Here is a 19565-nt window from a genome sequence, read left to right on the forward strand (position 1 = left end):
GGAATGCAGGTATGCATCACAACGCCTGGCTAATTTTTGTATTTATTTTTTCAGTTTTAGTAGACATGAGTTTCATCATGTTGGCCAGGCCAGGCTGGTCTCTAACTTCTGACCTCAAGTGATCCACCTTCCTTGGCCTCCCAAAATGCTGGGATTACAGGTGTGAGCCACCACACCCGGCCCTCAAAATGTTTGAAGAAAGTTTAGGAATTTGTGTTGGGCCACATTCAAAGCCGTCCTGGGTCGCATGTGGCCCATGGGCTGTGGGTTGGATAAGCTTGGTTTAAGTGTTTTTCTCCGCAATCTCTCCAGCATCTATTATTTTTTGACTTTTTTTTTTTTTTTTTTTTAATTGAGATGAGGTCTCGCACCTCTGCCCAGGCTGGTGTTGAGCTCCTGGCCTCAAGTGTGCCAACTGCCATGGCCTCCGAAAGTTCTGGGATTACAGGCATGAGCCATCACGTTTGGCCGACTTTTTAATAATAGCTATTCTGAGAGGTGCGAGATGGTATCTCGTTGTTTTGATGTGTATTTCTGTAATGTTAGTGATACTGAACTTTTTCTCATATGCTTGTTGGCCGCATGTGTAACTTTTGCTTTTCTTACGAATCTTTGCACAGGTCTCCGGCTTCCACTCATCTTTTCCTCCCCCAAGCCCACTCCCACAGCTTGCCTGGCTCCTCAGGGTCTCTGGGGCCTGCTGTGTACCGCTTTGGATTTGCTTTTCAAGCCTATGCAAGGTATCCAGAGCAATGGGACTTAAAAGAAAAAAGACCAGGTCAGGCGTGGTGGCTCATGCCTTTGATCTCAACACTTCGGGAGGCTGAGGCAGGAGGATTTTTTGAACCTAGGAGTTCAAGAACAACCCTGGCAGCTGGGTGCGGTCACTCACGCCTGTAATCCCAGCACTTTGGAGGCTGAGGTGGGTGGATCACGAGGTCACGAATTCGAGACCAGCCTGGCCAAGATGGTGAAACCCTGTCTCTACTAAAAATAAAGAAAAGTAGCCGGGCATGGTGGCGGGCGCCTGTAATCCCAGCTACTCGGGAGGCTGAGGCTGAGGAAGGAGGATCGCTTGAACCCGGGAGGCAGAGGTTGCAGTGAGCCGAGATAACGCCACTGCACTCTAGCCTGGGCAACAGACTGAGACTCCGTCTCCAAAAAAAAAAAAAAAAAAAAAAAAAAAAAAGAGAACAGCCCGGGCAACATAGTGAGACCCCTATCTCTACCAAAAAAAAAAAAAGAAAAAAAATTCTATTTACCACCTTTGATATGCCTGAGAGTGTGATCCCTGTGGCCCTGGATGCTTTCACTCGTTTCATTGATATTCTTTTTTTTTTTCTGAGACAGTGTCTCACTCTCTTGCCCAGGCTGGAGTGCACTGGCGTGATCTCAGCTCACAGCAACCTCTGCCTCCTGGGTTCAAGTGATCCTCCCATGTCAGCCTCCCGAGTGGCTGAGATTACAGGCGCCTGCCACCACACTCGGCTAATTTTTGTATTTTTAGCAGAGATGGGGGTTTGCCATGTTGGCCATGCTGGTCTCGAGCTCCTGACCTTAAGTGATCCATCCACCTCAGCCTCCCAAAGTGCTGAGATTACAGGCGTGATGTTTTGTTTTGTTTTGAAACAGTCACTCAGGTTGCTCTGTCACTCAGGTTGGAGTGCAGTGGTGCAATCTCGGTTCACTGCAACCTCTGCTTCCTGGGTTCAAGCAATTCTCCTGCCTCAGGCTCTCGAGTAGCTGGGACTACAGGCGCCCGTCACCACACCCGGCTAATTTTTGTAATTTTGGTAGAGATGGGGTTTCACCATGTTGGCCAGGCTGGTCTCGAACTCCTGACCTCAGGTGATCCGCCTGCCTCAGCCTTACAGGCATGATGTTCTTATTCTTCAAAGCACTTTAGAAGCTCTTAGGTAATGCCGAATTTAGGACTTGGGGGACTGAAGAGTTGTTTCCAAAACTTAGCCCTAAGATCATTCTCTGTCAGTGAAACTTAAGGAAGAATATGCATATTAGAAAGGCTATCAGTCACCTGAGGAAATGAGCTACCAAAGACATCCTGTAAATGCAGGCATTTGTGGGAACTATTGCCCCAATGCACTCCAGTCTGGGTGACAGAGTGAGACCCTGCCTCAAAAAACAAAACGTTAATTTTATGTTGTGTGAATTTCACCTCAATAAAATAAGAAAGAAGAAAAAGAAACAGGGGGAAAGAAGAGAATGGGGAGGGTGGAGAGCGCAAGTGGTCGAGGAGTGAAGGGTTGTCCAGCGCTGCCGAGAGGAAGCAGAGGAAGATCTGGTGGGCAAGGGACACACCCTCTTGTAAGACAAGGCCAGAGTGCAGACCTCGCCAGCCCTCCTGGGGAAATGTTCCTCAGGCTCTTCGACCCCTTGGTCTGACTTCCTACTCACCAAGCAAGCTTATGATTATGGTTATTATTTTTTTGGTCGGGCATGGTGGCTTATGCCTGTAATCCCAGCACTTTGGGAGGCTGAGGCGGGCAGATCACCTGATCTGCCTCCCGGGTTCAAGCAATTCTTCTGCCTCAGCCTCCCGAGTAACAAGCATGCGCCACCATGCTCAGCTAACTTTGTATTTTTAATAGAGACGGGGTTTCTCCACGTTGGTCAGGCTGGTCTTGAACTTCCGGCCTCTGGTGATCTGCCCACCTTTGTCTCCCAAAGTGCTGGGATTACAGGCGTGAGCCAATGCGTCCAGCCTATTATTTTAATTTTAGATTCAGAGGATATGTGTGTAGATTTGTAACACAGGTAAACTGCATCTGTTTCTTCTTTTTTTTTTTTGAGACATGGTCTCACTGTGTCACGGAGGCTGGAGTGCAGTGATGTAACCTCGAGTGATCCTCTTGCCTCAGCCTCCCAAGTAGCTGGGACTACAGGAGTGCACCACCATGCCAGGCTAATTTTAAAATTTTCTGTAGAGACGGGTGGACCCACTATGTTGCCCAGGCTGGTCTTTAACTCCTGGTCTTAAGTGATCCTCCCACCTCAGCCTCCCAAAGTGTTAGGATTATAAGCATGGACCTCTGTGCCCACCTTCTTTTTTTTCCTAAAAGAAAACCATGTTTATTTGAGATAGCCATTGCAATGGTAATACACAGGACATAGGAAAAACTATGTGCTGCATATTCAAGGAGGTAAAGGAAGACGGGTTTTAAAGGAAAAGTAGGGAGGATCACATTGTTTTGAGATCATTATCCTTGGCTACAAGGATCCATAACAAGGCTGGCGCCAGTCTGAGGCTGGACAGGCAGTTGCTGGGCAGATGTCCTCACACAAGTATTTTGTGTGTCTGTGTGGCTCCATTTTGATTCTGGCAACTTTCACATGGTCATTTGTGAACGTTTGTTAGGCTGTACACTAATATCTGGATGTGTATTTTTAAAGTGTGTATATTTTGGCAGGGCGTGGTGGCTCACACCTGTAATCCCAGCACTTTGGGAGCCAAGGCGGGCAGATCACCTGAGGTCAGGAGTTTGAGACCAGCCTGGTCAACACGGTGAAACTCCGTCTCTACTAAAAATACAAAAATTAGCCGGGTGTGGTGGCGCCCACCTGTAATCCCAGCTACTCAGGAGGCTGAAGGGGGAGAATCGCTTGAACTTGGGAGGTGGAGGTTGCAGTGAGCCAAGATCATGCCACTGCACTCCAGCCTGGGCGACAGAGCGAGACTCCATCTCAAAAAAAAAAAAAAAAGTAAATAAATAAAAAAAAAAGTATGTATATTTTACTTTAAGCAAAAATGAAAATTAAGATGGGGCAAGTGTGCTAAGATCCTTGTACAAAGATGCTTTTTTCGATGTTATGATGTTAAAAATTGGAAACGTCCTGCATGCATAAAGAGCCAAAGGCTGATGAACTAATAGCTTTTAGTATCCCCACAAAATGGAATGTTATGCGGTCATTGGGAATGTTGATAAAGATGTACATTTATTTGCTCGGAGTTATTAAGTAAACAATATAATGCGAAATAAGTTAAAAAAAAGAAAGTATATTCCAAAAAGTGACCCTTTCTGGGCAATATACAAATATGCAGACTATTAATAAAGTCGACTAGTCTGAGGAGCTTGCTAGATACATATATTCCTGAGCCCCCACACAAACTTGACTAATCCAAGGAGCTTGTTAGATACATATTCCTGAGCCCCCACACTCAAGGATTCAGGGATTCTCATTCAGGCATTCCCCCAGTCCCCACCCACACATACCCAGCCAGAGTTTTTTTGAGAAGGAGTCTTGCTCTGTCGTCCAGGCTGGAGTGCAGTGGCATGGTCTCGGCTCACTGCAACCTTCGCTCCCAAGTTCAAGCGATTCTTCTGCCTCAGCCTTCCAGGTAGTTGGGATTACAGGCACGCACCACCATGCCCGGCTAAGTTTTTCCTGTATTTTTAGTACAGATGGGGTTTTGCCATGTTGGCCAGGCTGATCTTGAACTCCTGACCTCAGGTGATCCATCTGCCTGCCTTGGCCTCTCAAAGTGCTGGGATTATAGGCGTGAGCCATTGCGCCTGGCCAGGCAGGTTAATTTTTATGCACAGCCTGATTTCTACCATTCTGGGAGCATCTTTGAGAATTTGATGTAAACTGTGGATCCTCACCTCTGAAAAAGTAATGGACACATCAAAGCCTGGGTAGAACTTGGAGGGGCGAGGTGGTCCATAACTCCAGCTAAGAGGAAGGATGAGAGGTCACCTCCCCTCATTTTCCTCGTTTCTATTTATCCTCGGAAGGCCCCTCGCTCCCCCTCCCTAAAGGTTGAGAACCCCTGCCAGGCAGCACAGCCCCTCTGGGCCATTGTTGAGGTCGGCGCCCCTCCCTTTTGTGTTTCTGTGAGGGTCCCTGTTGAGAGCTGAGGGCAGTGGTAGCCTGGTAATGGCCCTGAGGCTTGCTCTGAGAACCTGCCTCAGCTGCGTTCGGGGCTTTTCCTGCCTCCCCGCTGTCCCTGCTGTCCCCAATGTCCCCGCTGCAGGACCGTTCTTAGGTCGCCCTGAGGTTTTGGCCTTCTCCACATCCTCCCTGCTTCTGGTCCAGAAAACACAAGCTGCCTCTCTGGCTGCACATGGCTAATGATGCCGCCCCAGCATTCTCACCCTCCATCTTGTTACCATCAGCCGCAAAAGGTCCCCCCGCCCCACACCGTGTACACGCAGTGCACATCCACTATTGCATTAATGCTGCTCTGGGCCCCTGGAATGAGACGGGAATGGGGTCAAAGTTGTGGCTATGTGTGGGAAGGTGGGCCGTAAGCAATGTCGTAAACTTGAGGACCCCTAGAACAGTTTACTAACCTCTTTTTGTGTGTGTGCCTCTAAAAGCCAGGGACTACTCAGGCAGTGGACAGTTCCATGGCTGCTTCTAAGAGAACAGGGCAGTCAAGGAGTCAGGTCCATTTGGGAAGAGAGACATCCATGGCCTCGGCCACCAGGTGGCATCACTGTCCCTTCTGGAAGAGCAGCGTGTCTGGGAAGCCACATCCGTCTACAGCTCCCGTTCCTCCCCAGCCTCCACCCTAGGGCAAGGGCCCAGCCTTTCACTAGGAGGCCTCACTCCCTGAACCCGAGGCACCGGCTCTGCCTCCTCCCCTCACAGTCCTCGTGTGTCCTCAGTCCCGCTCCGAGGAGCACCTCATTTCTGTTGCCCATCACCACCCCTCTTAGCTCCATTGCTGAGCGGCCGGATGGGACGAACGAGGGGAACGTGTAGGGCAGGACAGGCTCCTCTTGGCCTTGGCATAATAAACAGAAAACCCACACATTTTTCTTACTTTTAATATCTAAGATAAAAAAAACCCCAACCACCAAAACAACCCATTTACATGTCGGCGACACGCCTGGTCTTGGTCTCCCTTTCTGGGGCTGTCCTCCCAGGCGGCTCCCAGGTCCTCATCCAGGGGAGAGCCCAGCCTCGGCCAGAAGTCACCGCGGCCTCCAGTTCCGCACTGCGACAACCTGGGACCCAGCCTTTCAGAAAGGCCACCAGGAACTGTTTTTAAAGCATGGGGGCTGCACTAGGAGGAAGTTTTCCCTTGAGGCTAAGCTGAGAGTTATTTCTTGTGGAGAAATTTCATTTTATTGCCTAAAGAAAAGGAAAATGAGAACATTTCACAAGGCAGACAAAGGAGGGTGAGATAAATCTTGCCCTTTCCACCTAGAAGTGGTGTGGGTAACAGGGCCCCCACGCCACCCCGGGGAGCCTCATCCCTTGCTCTGGAGAAGCCAAAAGGGCTTTGTTCTTTCCAGAGATCCCCATGGGGTCTTCCTCAGACTTGGGGGTGGTTTGAAAGGAAGACCATCAGAGCTGTCTAGGAGGGCTGGCTGTTTCTGTGGTAATAAAGGAAGCACCGAATTAACACATCCCTCAGGAGCCAGGGCAGGAGAAAGTGACCAGCAATGCTGTGTGTATTTAAAACACTCCGCTTCCAGGTAGCCCTCCATCCTGCAGGAGGCACAGATACCGCACCGTTCACAGGCCCTCTGGGAGGGCCTCACTGCTGCAGACACCTTCCTACTGGGGCCTCCGTCCTCTCTTTTGGCTGTCTTCATCCTCCCTTTCCCTGTAAGGGCCTTTTCACTGATTAAACTGCAGTCCTTGTAAGTGTCATGTTTCTACTTTCCAGAGGAATTTGGACACCAGTGCGAGTCTTTCTTGCCAGACATCCTTGTCTGGTTCCCGCCATGCTCCCTCGGCTCAGTTCCACTGAGATTCAACAGTGTAGGGGATCATAGAGAAAGAAGATAGCAAGAAAGCCCGGGGACCCAGAAAAGGAGGTGCTGGGGGCAGCGTTTCCTTTGTTTTCTCTTTGGGGACAGATTAGAACAGGAGGTTAAAATGCCAGTAGCATCTGCCCAGCGCAGGCCGTAGAGCTCTGCATTATTCAGGGTGCTGGCTCCAGTGGAGGGAACTGGCTGGGACTTCGAGACAGACAGCTCAGAGGCACACAGGCTGGGCATCCAGAGCCCGGGGCCTTACCTAGTCCCTTCAGGAACTTATTGACACCGCTGTGCTCTCCACTGGGGAGTGTTTCCAGATACTCTTGGGCTCGGACTTCAAACAGACCTGTTAACAAGAGAAATCCCAGCCATTTGAGTTCTTGGTCTTTGCACTTCTAAGTGTGTCCATTTCCTCCCTACCAGAGAAAAGAGAAATTTTGTTTCTGAGACTAAGCTGCTCCTATAAACATGCTCTGAATCAGGAGGTTTTATAAGGGTTTTATTGCTCTTATAATTGCCCCACCTGTGCAGTAACTCTCTTTGGAAAGCTATAAAGCCACCTCATAGATGAAATCCTATTTTTATTCAACAAACGCCTTCCGGGAGTCTACACTGTGCCAGGCGGGCAGTTTTAAAGATGAACCGGAGTGGCCAGTCATGGTGGCTCACGCCTGTAATCCCAGCACTTTGGGAGGCTGAGGTGGGCAGATCACCTGAGATCAGGAGTTCGAGGCCAGCCTGGCTAACATGGTGAAACCCTCTTTCTACTGAAAATACAAAAAATTAGCCAGGCATGGTGATGCACGCCTGTAATCCCAGCTACTCGGGAGGCCGAGGCAGGAAAATCACTTGAACCTGGGAGGCAGAGGTTGCAGTGAGCCAAGGTCGCGCCTTTGCACTCCAGCTTGGGCAACAAGAGCGAAACTCCGTCTCCAAAAAAAAAAAAAAAAAAGGTTGAACCAGACTGTCCTGGCTCGGAAGGGGCACCTGTGCTCTCCCATTTCCCTGTATTCTCCTGTACGAGGGCCCTGGCCAAGTGGCTTAGTTTTCCGGGAGTCCCTCTGTGGATGTGTGGAGGGAGGATGGCTGGATAGGCCATCTCTTAGGCCGCTTCTCAGACCCCTGGGGTCTGAGCTTCAGGCACTCTGTCTTCATTGCTGACTGATCTTTCATGGACAGAGGGTTCTTTCCAGGGTGTTTTTTTGAGATAGAGTTTCGCTGTGCCACCCAGGCTGGAGTGTAATGGTGCCATTGTGCCTCACTGCAAGCTCTGCCTCCTGGGTTCAAGCGATTCTCCTGCCTCAGTCTCCTGAGTAGCTGGGATTACAGGCGCACACCACCACGCCTGGCTAATTTTCTTTATTTTTAGTAGAGACAGGGTTTCACCATGTTGGCCAGGCTGATTTCGAACTCCTGACCTCAGGTGATCCGCCTGCCTTGGCCTCCCAAAGTGCTGGGATTACAGGCGTGAGCCACCACACCTGGCTTCCAGATAATTTTTAAGCTTGTGTGTTTCACACCTCTCTTACCAAGTGATCTGTAAAGAGATATTTAAATGTAACTCATACTCTCCAATCAGTTTTCTTTTTTTCTTTTTCTTTTTTTTTTTTTTGAGATGGAGTCTCACTCTCTCAACCAGGCTGGAGTGCAGTGACATGATCTCGGCTTATTGCAACTTCCACCTCCCAGGCTCAAGTGATCCTCCCACCTCAGCCTCCTGAGGAGCTGGGACCACAGGCACACACCATCACGCCGATCTAATTTTTTAAAACATTTTTGTAGAAAAGGGGTTGCACCATGTTGTCCAGGCTGGTCTTGAACTCCTGACCTCAAGTGATCTGCATGCCTTGGCCTCCCAAAGTGCTGGGATTATAGGCGTGAGTCACCCACTGTGCCCAGCCTGAGAATTTCATCAGTTTGGAAAGAATGGGATAGAAGGAGACCTTGCCGCAGACACTGGAATGTGGCTCTGGGAGAGGCTGGCAGAGGGAACAGAGAAGCCAGGAGAGGGGGCCTTCCCACCAGCTCAGTCAGGGCATAACTGCAAGCTCTCTGGGGGAGGTGGACACAGTCCTGTCTGTGCCCCTGCCCTGTGATCTTTCTCCCTGCTCATCAGCCGCCTGGAATATAGGGAGCTCTAGCTGACTCAGCCCCAACAGAGAAGATGCCCCTCACCTTTGGCATCCTGCCGGCGCAGCTCCCGCTCCTGGATGAAGCCCCGAAACATCTGAGTCTCCATGAAGACCTCCAGGAAGTGGCGGAGGCTCTTGGAGGAGACAGCTTTGCGGAAGGCCTCCCGCTGCAGGGTTCTCTCTTCGCGCTCGCCCAACGTCAGGAACAAAGAGTAGTGTCCCACGATCTCCACGAAGAAGCGGACAAAGGCTTCAGACACCACCTCGTTCAAGGGGCTGGACTCTGGGCCTGAGTAAGGGGAGGAAAGGCCAGGAACGGTGAGGGCAGACAGGCTGGGCCAGAGCCCTTGAGACAAGCCAATTAGTAATCAAAGTACAGTAACTGCTAGTTCCCTTGATGGAAACTGCGATCATCCAGGAGGACGGTTACCCTAGGTTATTAAGACATTTCTTTCTCTGCTTAATTTTTTAAATTTTAGATTGTTAAAAAAGTTTTTATTTTTATTTTGTTTTTATTTTTTGAGATGGAGTCTCACTCTGTTGCCCAGGCTGGAGTGCAGTGGCGTAATCCTGACTCACTGCAACCTCTGCCTCCTGGGTTCAAGCAATTCCTCAGCCTCAGCCTCCCAAGTAGCTGGGATTATGGGTGTGAGCCACCACGCCCAGCTAATTTTCGTATTTTTAGTAGAGATGGGGTTTCACCATGTTGGCCAAGCTGGTCTCGAACTCTTGAACTCAAGTGATCTGCCCCCCTCGGCCTCCCATAGTGCTGGGATTACAGGTGTGAGCCACCCCGCCTGGCCACAGTTTTTAATTTTTGATTTTTTGAGATGGGGTCTCACTCTGTTGCCCAGGCTGGAGTGCAGTGGTGTGGCTCACTGCAGCCTCAACCTCCTGGGCTCAAGGGATCCTCCTGCCTCAGCCTCCCGAGTAGCTGGGACCACAGGCATGTGCCACCATGACCAGATAATTTCCACGTCCCCCTTTTAAACAGGTACTTTAAGGCCAAAATGGGGGAGGTGGGAAAATCTTTCCCACAATTCGTCGTGAGAATGAAATCAAGATAAACAGAATGAGGCCCCGGTTTCTCTCCTTATGTCTCCCTTGCCGATTTCCCTCCTTGGCCCTTAGCCACTGCCCATTTGTTCCCTGGCCCTCAGAGTGGAAGGGAGAGACCCACTGGGAGGTGGCTAAACACTTACCATGCCTGCCATCCAGGGGCCCTTCATCCTGCTCACAAGCCAGCTCGTTCCTCTGTTCCAGAATGTGTTCCAGGGCCACCTGAAGCTTCCGGGGCAGGATGGAGTCCTCATCGTCCATCTGGAAAGCAGAGGTAGCAGGTGGGCTTATGGGCATGGTGGCTGCGTCCTGGCTGCAGGACACACTGGAGTCACTGCAGGGCAGGCCTGGCTCAGTCTCCAGTTTCATGGAAGGAATACAACTGAAAGCCAGAGGTCTGAGGTTTCAATCTTGAGCCTACTTTTTTTTTTGTTTTGAGACAGAGTTTCATTCTTGTCGCCTAGGCTGGAGTGCAATGGTGCAATCTTGGCTCACTGCAACCCCTGCCTCCCGGATTCAAGCAATTCTCCTGCCTCAGCCTCCCAAGTAGCTGGAACTACAGGCGTGTGCCACCACTCCCGGCTAATGTTTTGTATTTCTAGTAGAGAAGGGGTTTCACTATGTTAGCCAGGCTGGTCTCAAACTCCTGACCTCAGGTGATCCGCCCACCTTGGCCTCCCAAAGTGCTGGGATTACAGGCCTTAGCCACCGCACCCGGCTGAGCCTACTTTTTACAAGCAACGGGAGCCTCATTTTCCCCACTTGTAAAATGGACTACCAGTCAATCTGTACCTTGTTGTGAAGCTAAAATGGACTACAATTACCCTGTGAAAGGGCTTGGCACTGAGAGGATACTCAATAGATGATTTCCACTGCCCCATCCTGTAGGGTAGCTAGTGGATTCTGGTAACCAGGGGATTCTGGCCAGGGCAGATGGCCTGCGTGATCCAAGGCTGGCTTTGGGATCTGGGCCTCAGAGCAGGAGGGTCTCGGGAAGGGCCTACCCTGTGGGCCTTGAGGAAGTGAAAGTAATGATAAAAAAAAAACAGCATTAATGCTACTGAACTTTTCAGCAATGTGGCAACACTTGGAAGTAATCCATCAGAATGCCCAGAGAAATGTTCTGTAATTACTGTAATTACTTCTTGCAAGATCTGATAGAAGTTAGGCCTCTCTAGCAAATGATAAAAAGAAAATACATGTGTGTTACCTTCTCTGCTAGTGAAAGTAACTGATGATCATTATAAAAATATATGAATGTACTAAAGCAATTTCAGATCACTCATAATCTGTCTCCTTTCAGTCTCCCTCCCCAAGACAACAAGCATTAATGTTTTAGTGGGTTTTCCTTTCAGTCCTTTTAAGGTGCACGTGCACGCACACACACATACACACACATATATATACATATATATTTTTTTCCTGTCTCCTTTTCTCTCCTTTTTTGTTCTTCAGGAAAGAGTTTCACTCTGTCTTTCAGGCTGGAGTACAGTGGCACAATCTCAGCTCACTGCAGCCTTGACCTCCCAGGCTTAAGTGATCCTCCTGCCTCAGCCTCCTGAGTAGCTGCTGGGACTACAGGTGCACACCAGCAGGCCTGGGTAATTTTTTAATTTTTTTGTAGACACAAGGGTCTCACCATGTTGTCCCAGGCTGGTCTTTAACTCCTGGGCTCAAGTGATCCTCCTGTGTCAGCCTCTGGAGGTGCTGGGATTACAGGCGTGAGACACCAGGCTGGGGCAAATATTCTTTAAATGCATATTAAAGTTGGGCATGGTGGTGCATGCCTCCAGCTACTGAGGAGACTGAGGTGGGAAGATCACTTGAGGCCAGGAGTTTGAGAACAGCCTGGGCAACAGAGTGAGACCCTGTCTTTTTTTTTTTTTTTTTTTGGAGATGGAATCTCACTTGTTGCCCAGGCTGGAGTGCAGTGGCGCAATCTCAGCTCACTGCAACCTCCACCTCCCAGGTTCAAGTAGTTCTCCTGTCTAAGCCTCCCAAGTAGCTGAGACTACAGGTGCCCGCCACCACGCCTGGCTAATTTTTGTATTTTTAATAGAGATGGGGTTTCACCATATTAGTCAGGCTGGTCTTGAACTCCTGACCTCAAGCGATCCACCTGTCTCAGCCTCCCAAAGTGCTAGGATTACAGGTGTAAGCCACTGCACCCAGCTATTTTTAAAAATGAAAAATCTAGGTGCCTATAGTTATAAGATTACAAAGATTCTTTTTCTAATTGTTAGAAAACCATTTTGTGTCAGAACACGTGGAAAGCAATCCTTTGCCCAAACCCTTCCTTTCTGCCCCTTGCCTTCTGGCTTGTCCTCAGCCCAGCCCCGTCCTGGGGTCACACAGCTCTGCCACCCTGCTCTGCAATCCCAGGGAGCCTTTCCAAGCCTGGAGAGCTGAGCCCCAAACAACAAATAGGTAAAGACAAAGGGAGCAGGAGGTCGTTGCTGGCCTCACCTGTCTGAGGAAACGGCTGTTGACGAGGTCAACCACAAGGACCTATGAGATGAGAAGAAAGGGACTGTTACTGTCACCAGGGCTTCTGGGATAGGGATGGACTCGTAGCCTTCTTCCTTCTTGGCATGCAGAGAGGCAGCTGGGGCGGGGCTGGGGGTGAGCCATATGTGGTTTCCTGACATTGCCACGGTAGCCACAGATAATGAAGAGCAGGGCTGGGGAGGGTCCTTCCTGAACTGCATGCTTTCAACACCGACACCGCAGGCTGGGACGCATGTGTGCTGTGGCTGGACTCCCTGCCTGGCTCTCACACTGGCTGAGGCAGAGCTTCTCACGCTGCCTTTTAGGGTGTGGGCTACTGAGGTGGGCAAAAGACGCTGCAGGCCTCCCTGGTTCCCACCCTAGGGCCCCTGCCTTGTCCTTCCCCCAGCTGCCCACTTAACCGTGTCATTTCCCTCCAGGGGAGAGGAGGAGAGAAACCCACCTGGAGACTCGGTTAGGCTTTGGGCTTTCACTGCTGAAGGCTTTCAGGATAAAGCACTTCTTCCCTCATCCTCAGAGTGAGAATGAGACCTGGGACAGGACCAGGGTGGGGCAAGTGAGGTGCCTGGGGCGCAAAGGTCACACAAGTGCTGCTGCTACTAAGAGCACGACCCTCACTCAGACTCCAGCCAAGGCCACTGGCCGTGATGGAGGAGGAACCAGGGGCCTGGATGGTCACCATGACAACAGCTGGAAACATGTGAGTTCTCCCATATCCCAGAGACCTGCCCAGGAGCGGAGGGCCACCTCTCCTTCCTTCCCACTCACACCCTCTGGGGTTGAACTGAGCCACCTGCAGGAGCACAGGGCACCCAGACGAACTCCTGGCTGCCCTCAAGCCTGCACTGAAAGCCCTAAGGCCGGTGGGTGATGTTTAATGGGGCGTTAGGACTATCTGGGCAATTAGAGGAGCAGCTTCTAGGGACCCAGACAGAACTGCAGGACAGAGGGACAGGCGTTCCTCCTGGAGCTTCAGGGCTGAGCAACATTATTTAAGCTTCCTTCTCTGACTGCTGGAAGTCCCCAGTCCTTGGGGTCGAAACCATTTAGAGGAAGGGACTGGGGCTAAGTAACTCCAGCAGTGCCAAGCAGGACTTTCCCCGCTTCAATGCTAAACTGGACACCCAGAACTTGGGGATTAAAAACATTTTTAACGGATATGACAAGGGACCAGATCTTGCTAGCTCCTCCATGTGGGGGAGTGGACGAGAGGGCGGGGGAGAGGAGAGGGCTATTAATGACTTAAGAGTTTTGACATCTGGCTAAATTGTTCATTGCTGACCTTCTCAAGGGGTGCTCGTACCAGGCATTTCATTTGGAAGGGAAAACAGTGTTTGCAGTCACTGACGGTCTGACTGAGTTAGCCTCTGGGCAGGACCCATGCCAGACAAAGCCCTGGTGCCCCCGTGCCCTGCTCCCCAACACTGCTCGCTCTGAGAACCGCTCCATGATGCCTGCAAGGCCAGCGCCCCGCTCTGTTCTCTGTACCCTACAGGGAGGGGGACAGGGCCGAGTGGGAGCTCACCTCTTCCAGCGGCAGCTCCCTGAGCAGCGGCAGCGAGCTGGAGAGCAGCCCGATGAGGAAGGGCGTCGGAGAGCACACGATGTCGACCATGGAGGGTGGCAGCACCGGGATGTAGGTGTGCTGCCAGGTGAAGGGGTAGATCAGCGCCACCATCGCGTGGCAGCACTTGGACAGGGTGCTGCAGCCAGGGAGAGAACAGGGAAAGAGGCAGGCTCAGCGAGGGCCCAGGGAAGCCTCCAGGGGAGAAGGCTTCTCCCAGAGGCAGGATGATTAGGAAAGGATACACGTGGATCGGGTGGAGCACATGATGGTCTCAGCACAGGCCACACCAGGCACTTAGAGCCTATGCGAGAGGCTTGGAGGCATAGCTACAGGGACGAGTTTAATGTCCTGGATAATTTTTACAAGTGCGTTTTCACATGTGAGCTACACACCCTGCACCCTCCCGCCCTGACCTTTTTTTGTGAGCTATACTCTTGTAAGTTTTTTATTTATTTATTTATTTATTTTTAATTTTTTTGAGACGGAGTCTCACTCTGTTGCCCAGGCTGGGGTGCAGTGACACAACCTCTGCCTCCCAGGTTCAAGCAATTCTCCCACCTCAGCCTCCTGAGTAGCTGGGACTACAGGCACGCGCCACCACACCTGGCTAATTTTTGTATTTTTAGTAGCGATGGGGTTTCACCATGTTGGTCAGGCTGGTCATGAACTCCTGACTTCAAGTGATCCGACCACCTCAGCCCCTCAAAGTGCTGGGATCACAGGTGTGAGCCACCGTGCCTGGACTCTTGGAAGGTTTTAATTTACATTCATTTCCACCCTTACTCCCTGCCCCCACCCAAACAAAACAAAAACACAAACAGTGAAAGCCTATTTTCTCATGAATGCTCCTTCTCTTACTGAAGATCTGAAGATGCTTTCTATTGAAACACTGTAGCTTTTGCTTTGTTCTGTTCCAAGCACTGTCTCAGCTGAGCATGAACACCTAGGAAATCCGGGAAAAGGACAGAAAACTCCTTTGGTACTCACATGCCAGCGGTCAGCTCCAAATGGGTTCATGTAAAAGTGAAGCTCATATACAGTTGAGCCTTACCCAGAATTCTGGTCAAAGATGATATGCTAGAGATGACTGAGGGCTGCCGGGCGTGGTGGCTCATGCCTATAATCCCAGCACTTTGGGAGGCTGAGGTGGGTGGATCACCTGAGGTCAGGAGTTCGAGACCAGCCTGGATAACATGGTGAAATTCCGTCTCCACTAAAAATACAAAAAATTAGCCAGGCATGGTGTACGCCCAGCTACTCAGGAGGCTGAGGCAGGAGAATTGCTTGAACCCAGGAGGTGAAGGTTGCAGTGAGCTGAGATTGCACCACTGCACTCCAGCCTGGGCAACAAGAATGAAACTCCGTCTCAAAAAAAAAAAAAAAAAAAAAAAAAAGAGATGACTGAGGGCTAACCATTTTATGCATCAAAACTTTTAAAAATAATAACATTGGGAGAGGCCAGGCACAGTGACTGATGCCTGTAATCCCAGCACTCTGGGAGGCTGAGGTGGTCAGAAGTTCAAGACCAGCCTGGCCAAAATGGTGAAACCTCGTCTCTATCAAAAAATACAAAAATTAGCTGGGCGTGGTGATGCACGCCTGTAATCCCACCTACTCTGGAGGCTGAGGTGGGAGGATTGCTTGAACCTGGGAGGCGGAGGTTTCAGTGAGCCGAGATTGCGCCATTGCACTCCAGCCTGGATGACAGAGTGAGGCACTGTCTCAAAAACAGAAACAAAACACCAAAAAAACACTGGGAGAAATATTGGGAGTTTCTCTTCAAGAAAAATGGTCAGGCTGGGTGCAGTGGCTCATGCCTATAATCATAGCATTTTGGGAGGCCAAGGTGAGTGGATCACCTGAGATCAGGAGTTCGAGACCAGTCTGGCCAACATGGTGAAACCCCATCTCTACTAAAAATAGGAGAGGATGTGGAGAAATAGGAACACTTTTACACTGTTGGTGGGACTGTAAACTAGTTCAACCATTGTGGAAGACAGTGTGGCGATTCCTCAAGGATCTAGAACTAGAAATACCATTTGACCCAGCCATCCCATTACTGGGTATATACCCAAAAGGATTATAAATCATGCTGCTATAAAGGCATGTGCACATGTATGTTTATTGTGGCACTATTCACAATAGCAAAGACTTGGAACCAACCCAAATGTCCAACGATGATAGACTGGATTAAGAAAATGTGGCACATATACACCATGGAATACTATGCAGCCATAAACAAGGATGAGTTCATGTCCTTTGTAGGGACATGGATGAAGCTGGAAACCATCATTCTCAGCAAACTATCGCAAGAACAAAAAACCAAACACCACATGTTCTCACTCATAGGTGGGAATTAAACAATGAGAACACTTGGACACAGGAAGGGGAACATCACACACCGGGGCCTGTCGTGGGGTGGGAGGAGGGGGTAGGGATAGCATTAGGAGATATACCCAATGTAAATGATGAGTTAATGGGTACAGCACACCAACATGGCACATGTATACATATGTAACAAACCTGCACATTGTGCACATGTACCCTATTTTTTATTATACTTAAAGTATAATAAAAAAACAAAACAACAACAACAACAAAATATATGTATGTATTAAAATATCATGTTCCAGTTGAGCCCAGGAGATTGAGACCAACCTGGGCAACATGGTGGGGCCTTGTTTCTACAAAAAAAAAAAAAAAAAAAAAATAGCCTTTGGTGGTGACATGTGCCTGAGGTCCCAGCTACTCAGGAAGCTGAAGTGGGAAGATTACCTGAACCTGGAAGGTCGAGGCTGCAGTGAGCCGTGATCGTGTCACTGCACTCCAGCATGGATGACAGAGGGAGACCCTGTCTCAACAACAACAAAATCATCATTGTTGTACATGACAAATATATGCCATCTTTATATGACAATTAAAATAATTAAAATTAAAAAATACATGTACACATAGCCTTCTTTTCCACTTCCCAGTTTGGGGGCCCTTAGACTAATAATGGTACTATTGAATCTTGTTCATTTATCACCCTGTCTCTTAACCTTCCTGTTCCCTGTCTTTGCAAATAATCGTTCTCCTGATACTCACTGGAGTCATGAAATACCTCTTAGCAGCATGGCATCCATGCATTGCACTGATATTCAGTCCTTATCTTTTCTTTCAAATGATCACCACCAAGATGAGAAAAACGCTACCCCAAGATTTCATTCTTATCCCTATACTGTCTTCTTTATTAGCTGGGTAAGAGTAAGACATTGCATTTGGAAGATACCAAGAAAAAAAAAGAGTGAGAGAATAATGAAGTTAGGACTTATATTAAGGAGAATACTATCAATAATCCAGCCAGAGCTTAGGGTGAAGTGACTTCTATGTCTTTCTTTTTTTTTTTTTTTTTTTTTTTGAGACAGAATTTCACTCTGTCTCTCAGGCTGGAGTGCAGTGGCATGATCTCGGCTCACTGCAACCTCCCCCTCCCGTGTTCAAGCGATACTCCTGCCTCAGCCTCCTGCGTAGCTGAGATTACAGGCATGCGCCACCATGCCCGGCTAATTTTTGTATTTTTGGTAGAGACAGGGTTTCACCATGTTGGTCAGCCTGGTCTCAAACTCCTGACCTCAGGTGATCTGCTTGCCTTGGCTCCCCAAAGTGCTGGGATTAAGGGCGTGAGCCACCGCATCTGGCCAACTTCTATGTCTTTGGAAGGATCTAGATCTACATCTTCTGTCAAAGCAGAGATACCTTTTCCTAAGGCATCACTTCCTCTCAAATATTCAAGAATGTTAATACTTTTAGTTAATTCCTTACCATTTGTGTTTTAGTTCCTTGATCTATAAACCACTGAATGTACTGAATTCTCTTTGTTCTAAATTTTTTTATTTTATTTTGGGACTAATCTATGTTGATGCTTGGAGCCAGGCTACAAAGTTGCTATGCTTGTGTGCTATGGTTGTAAGGTCAGGACTTAGAAAATCAGAACATTAACATACACATGAGGATAGTTGTTTCTAGAGCAAGATTTTTCAGACTATAGTTTGCAGCCCATTAGTGGGTCTTGAAATCATTTTAAAGGGTTGCAATCAGCATTAAAAACAAGACCAAAAAGAATAGAATAGAAAATAAGAGAGTGTGCTGCATGTTTCCCAGCTGTAAATAACTATGTGTGTGTCGGCCGGCCACAGTGGCTCACGCCTGTAATCCTAGCACTTTGGGAGGCTGAGGAGGGTGGATCACCTGAGGTCAGGAGTTCGAGGCCAGACTGACCAACATGGAGAAACCCCGTCTCTACTAAAAATACAAAAAAAAAAAAAAAAAAAAAAATGAGCCGGGCATGGTGACGCATGCCTGTAATCCCAGCAACTCAGGAGGCTGAGGCAGGAGAATCGCTTGAACCCAGGAGACGGAGGTTACAGTGAGCCGAGAACACGCCATTGCACTCCAGGCTGGGCAACAAAAGCGAAACTCTGTCTCAAAGGAAAACAACAACAACAACAACAACAAAACAACTATCTGTGTGTCTGTGGTGGGGGCGGGTGGGAAGGCACACCCTGGGTCTGATTGTAAAATGTACTTCTCATTGTGGGCTGCAATGAAAAGGGCTTGAAGCCAATGATTTGGACTAGAAGATTGGGAGTGGGTGCTGGGCGCGGTGGCTCACGCCTGTAATCCCAGCACTTTGGGAAGCTGAGGCTGAGGTAGGTACAACACCTGAGGTCAGGAGTTTGAGACCAGCCTGGCCAACATGTTGAAAACCTGTCTCTACAGAAAATACAAAAAAATTAGCCAGATGTGGTGGCAGGTGCCTGTAGTCTCAGCTACTCGGGAGGGAGGCTGAGGCAGGAGAATCGCTTGAACTCGAGAGGCAGAAGTTGTTGTGAGTCAAGATCACGCCGCTGCAACAGAGTGAGACTCCGTCTCAAAAAAATAAAAGAGACCTTAAGAAGGAAATCCCTGCATGAAGGTATTTTGCATGAAACCAGTCTCTTTTTATAGGACGTTTGCCAAAGTGCCTAAATGTGACTTGGAAATGAAGTGGTTCATGAGAAGATCCATGGTCCATTTCCCTAGTCTTTGAAACTCTGACTTTAGTCCATTAAAGGAGAAGCAGAAACGCAGTATTTGTGTTTAAGATTCCTTTTACATTTCAGAGTTGTGGTTCAAGCACTTTTGACTTCACAGTTACAGAATGACAGAATTTAGACCTGGAAGAGATCTTGGGGGTTGAGTTCAGTTTCTTTTGGATTTTTAAGGTAGGAAGAGTGAGGCTAAATGAGGCTAAAGTAACTCTGAATGTAGGATGGGGCAGAGTAGGGAGAGAAGGGTCCTGCAGACTGGAGAAGGCAAGATTGCTGCTCAGAGGAATGCAGGCATGAGGAGGCACCCTACGATCCAGGCACAGTGGCATGTGCCTGTAGTCCCGGCTACTGAATCCCAGAGGCTGAGGTGGGAGGATCTCTTGAGCCCCGGAGTTCAAGTCCAGCCTGGGCAACATAGTTAGATCCCCATCTCTAAAACAAAAAATTACACGTACATAAAAAGGAGGCACAGTGAAGACAGCCTATGTGTGGG

At 49.1% G+C, this 19565-nt stretch overlaps 1 protein-coding gene across 2 annotated transcripts in view; it reads right to left on the reverse strand.

Annotated features, from left to right (window-relative positions):
- Nucleotides 1-5776: 5776 nt before the first annotated feature.
- The window catches only part of DENND2A (DENN domain containing 2A), an 82512-nt gene continuing 68723 nt past the window's right edge, over nucleotides 5777-19565 (reverse strand). For both annotated transcript variants that reach the window (XM_063667891.1, XM_054496815.2), the window contains exons 13-18: nucleotides 13959-14136; nucleotides 12392-12433; nucleotides 10069-10186; nucleotides 8910-9155; nucleotides 6994-7080; nucleotides 5777-6099 (exon numbers count right to left, since the gene is read on the reverse strand). In XM_063667891.1, the coding sequence (XP_063523961.1) occupies nucleotides 6068-6099; nucleotides 6994-7080; nucleotides 8910-9155; nucleotides 10069-10186; nucleotides 12392-12433; nucleotides 13959-14136 (703 nt within the window). In that variant the 3' untranslated portion in view covers nucleotides 5777-6067. The remainder of the gene's footprint in view (nucleotides 6100-6993; nucleotides 7081-8909; nucleotides 9156-10068; nucleotides 10187-12391; nucleotides 12434-13958; nucleotides 14137-19565) is intronic.

Source organism: Pongo pygmaeus, chromosome 6 (assembly GCF_028885625.2).
Source record: "Pongo pygmaeus isolate AG05252 chromosome 6, NHGRI_mPonPyg2-v2.0_pri, whole genome shotgun sequence".
Lineage (NCBI taxonomy): Eukaryota > Metazoa > Chordata > Mammalia > Primates > Hominidae > Pongo > Pongo pygmaeus.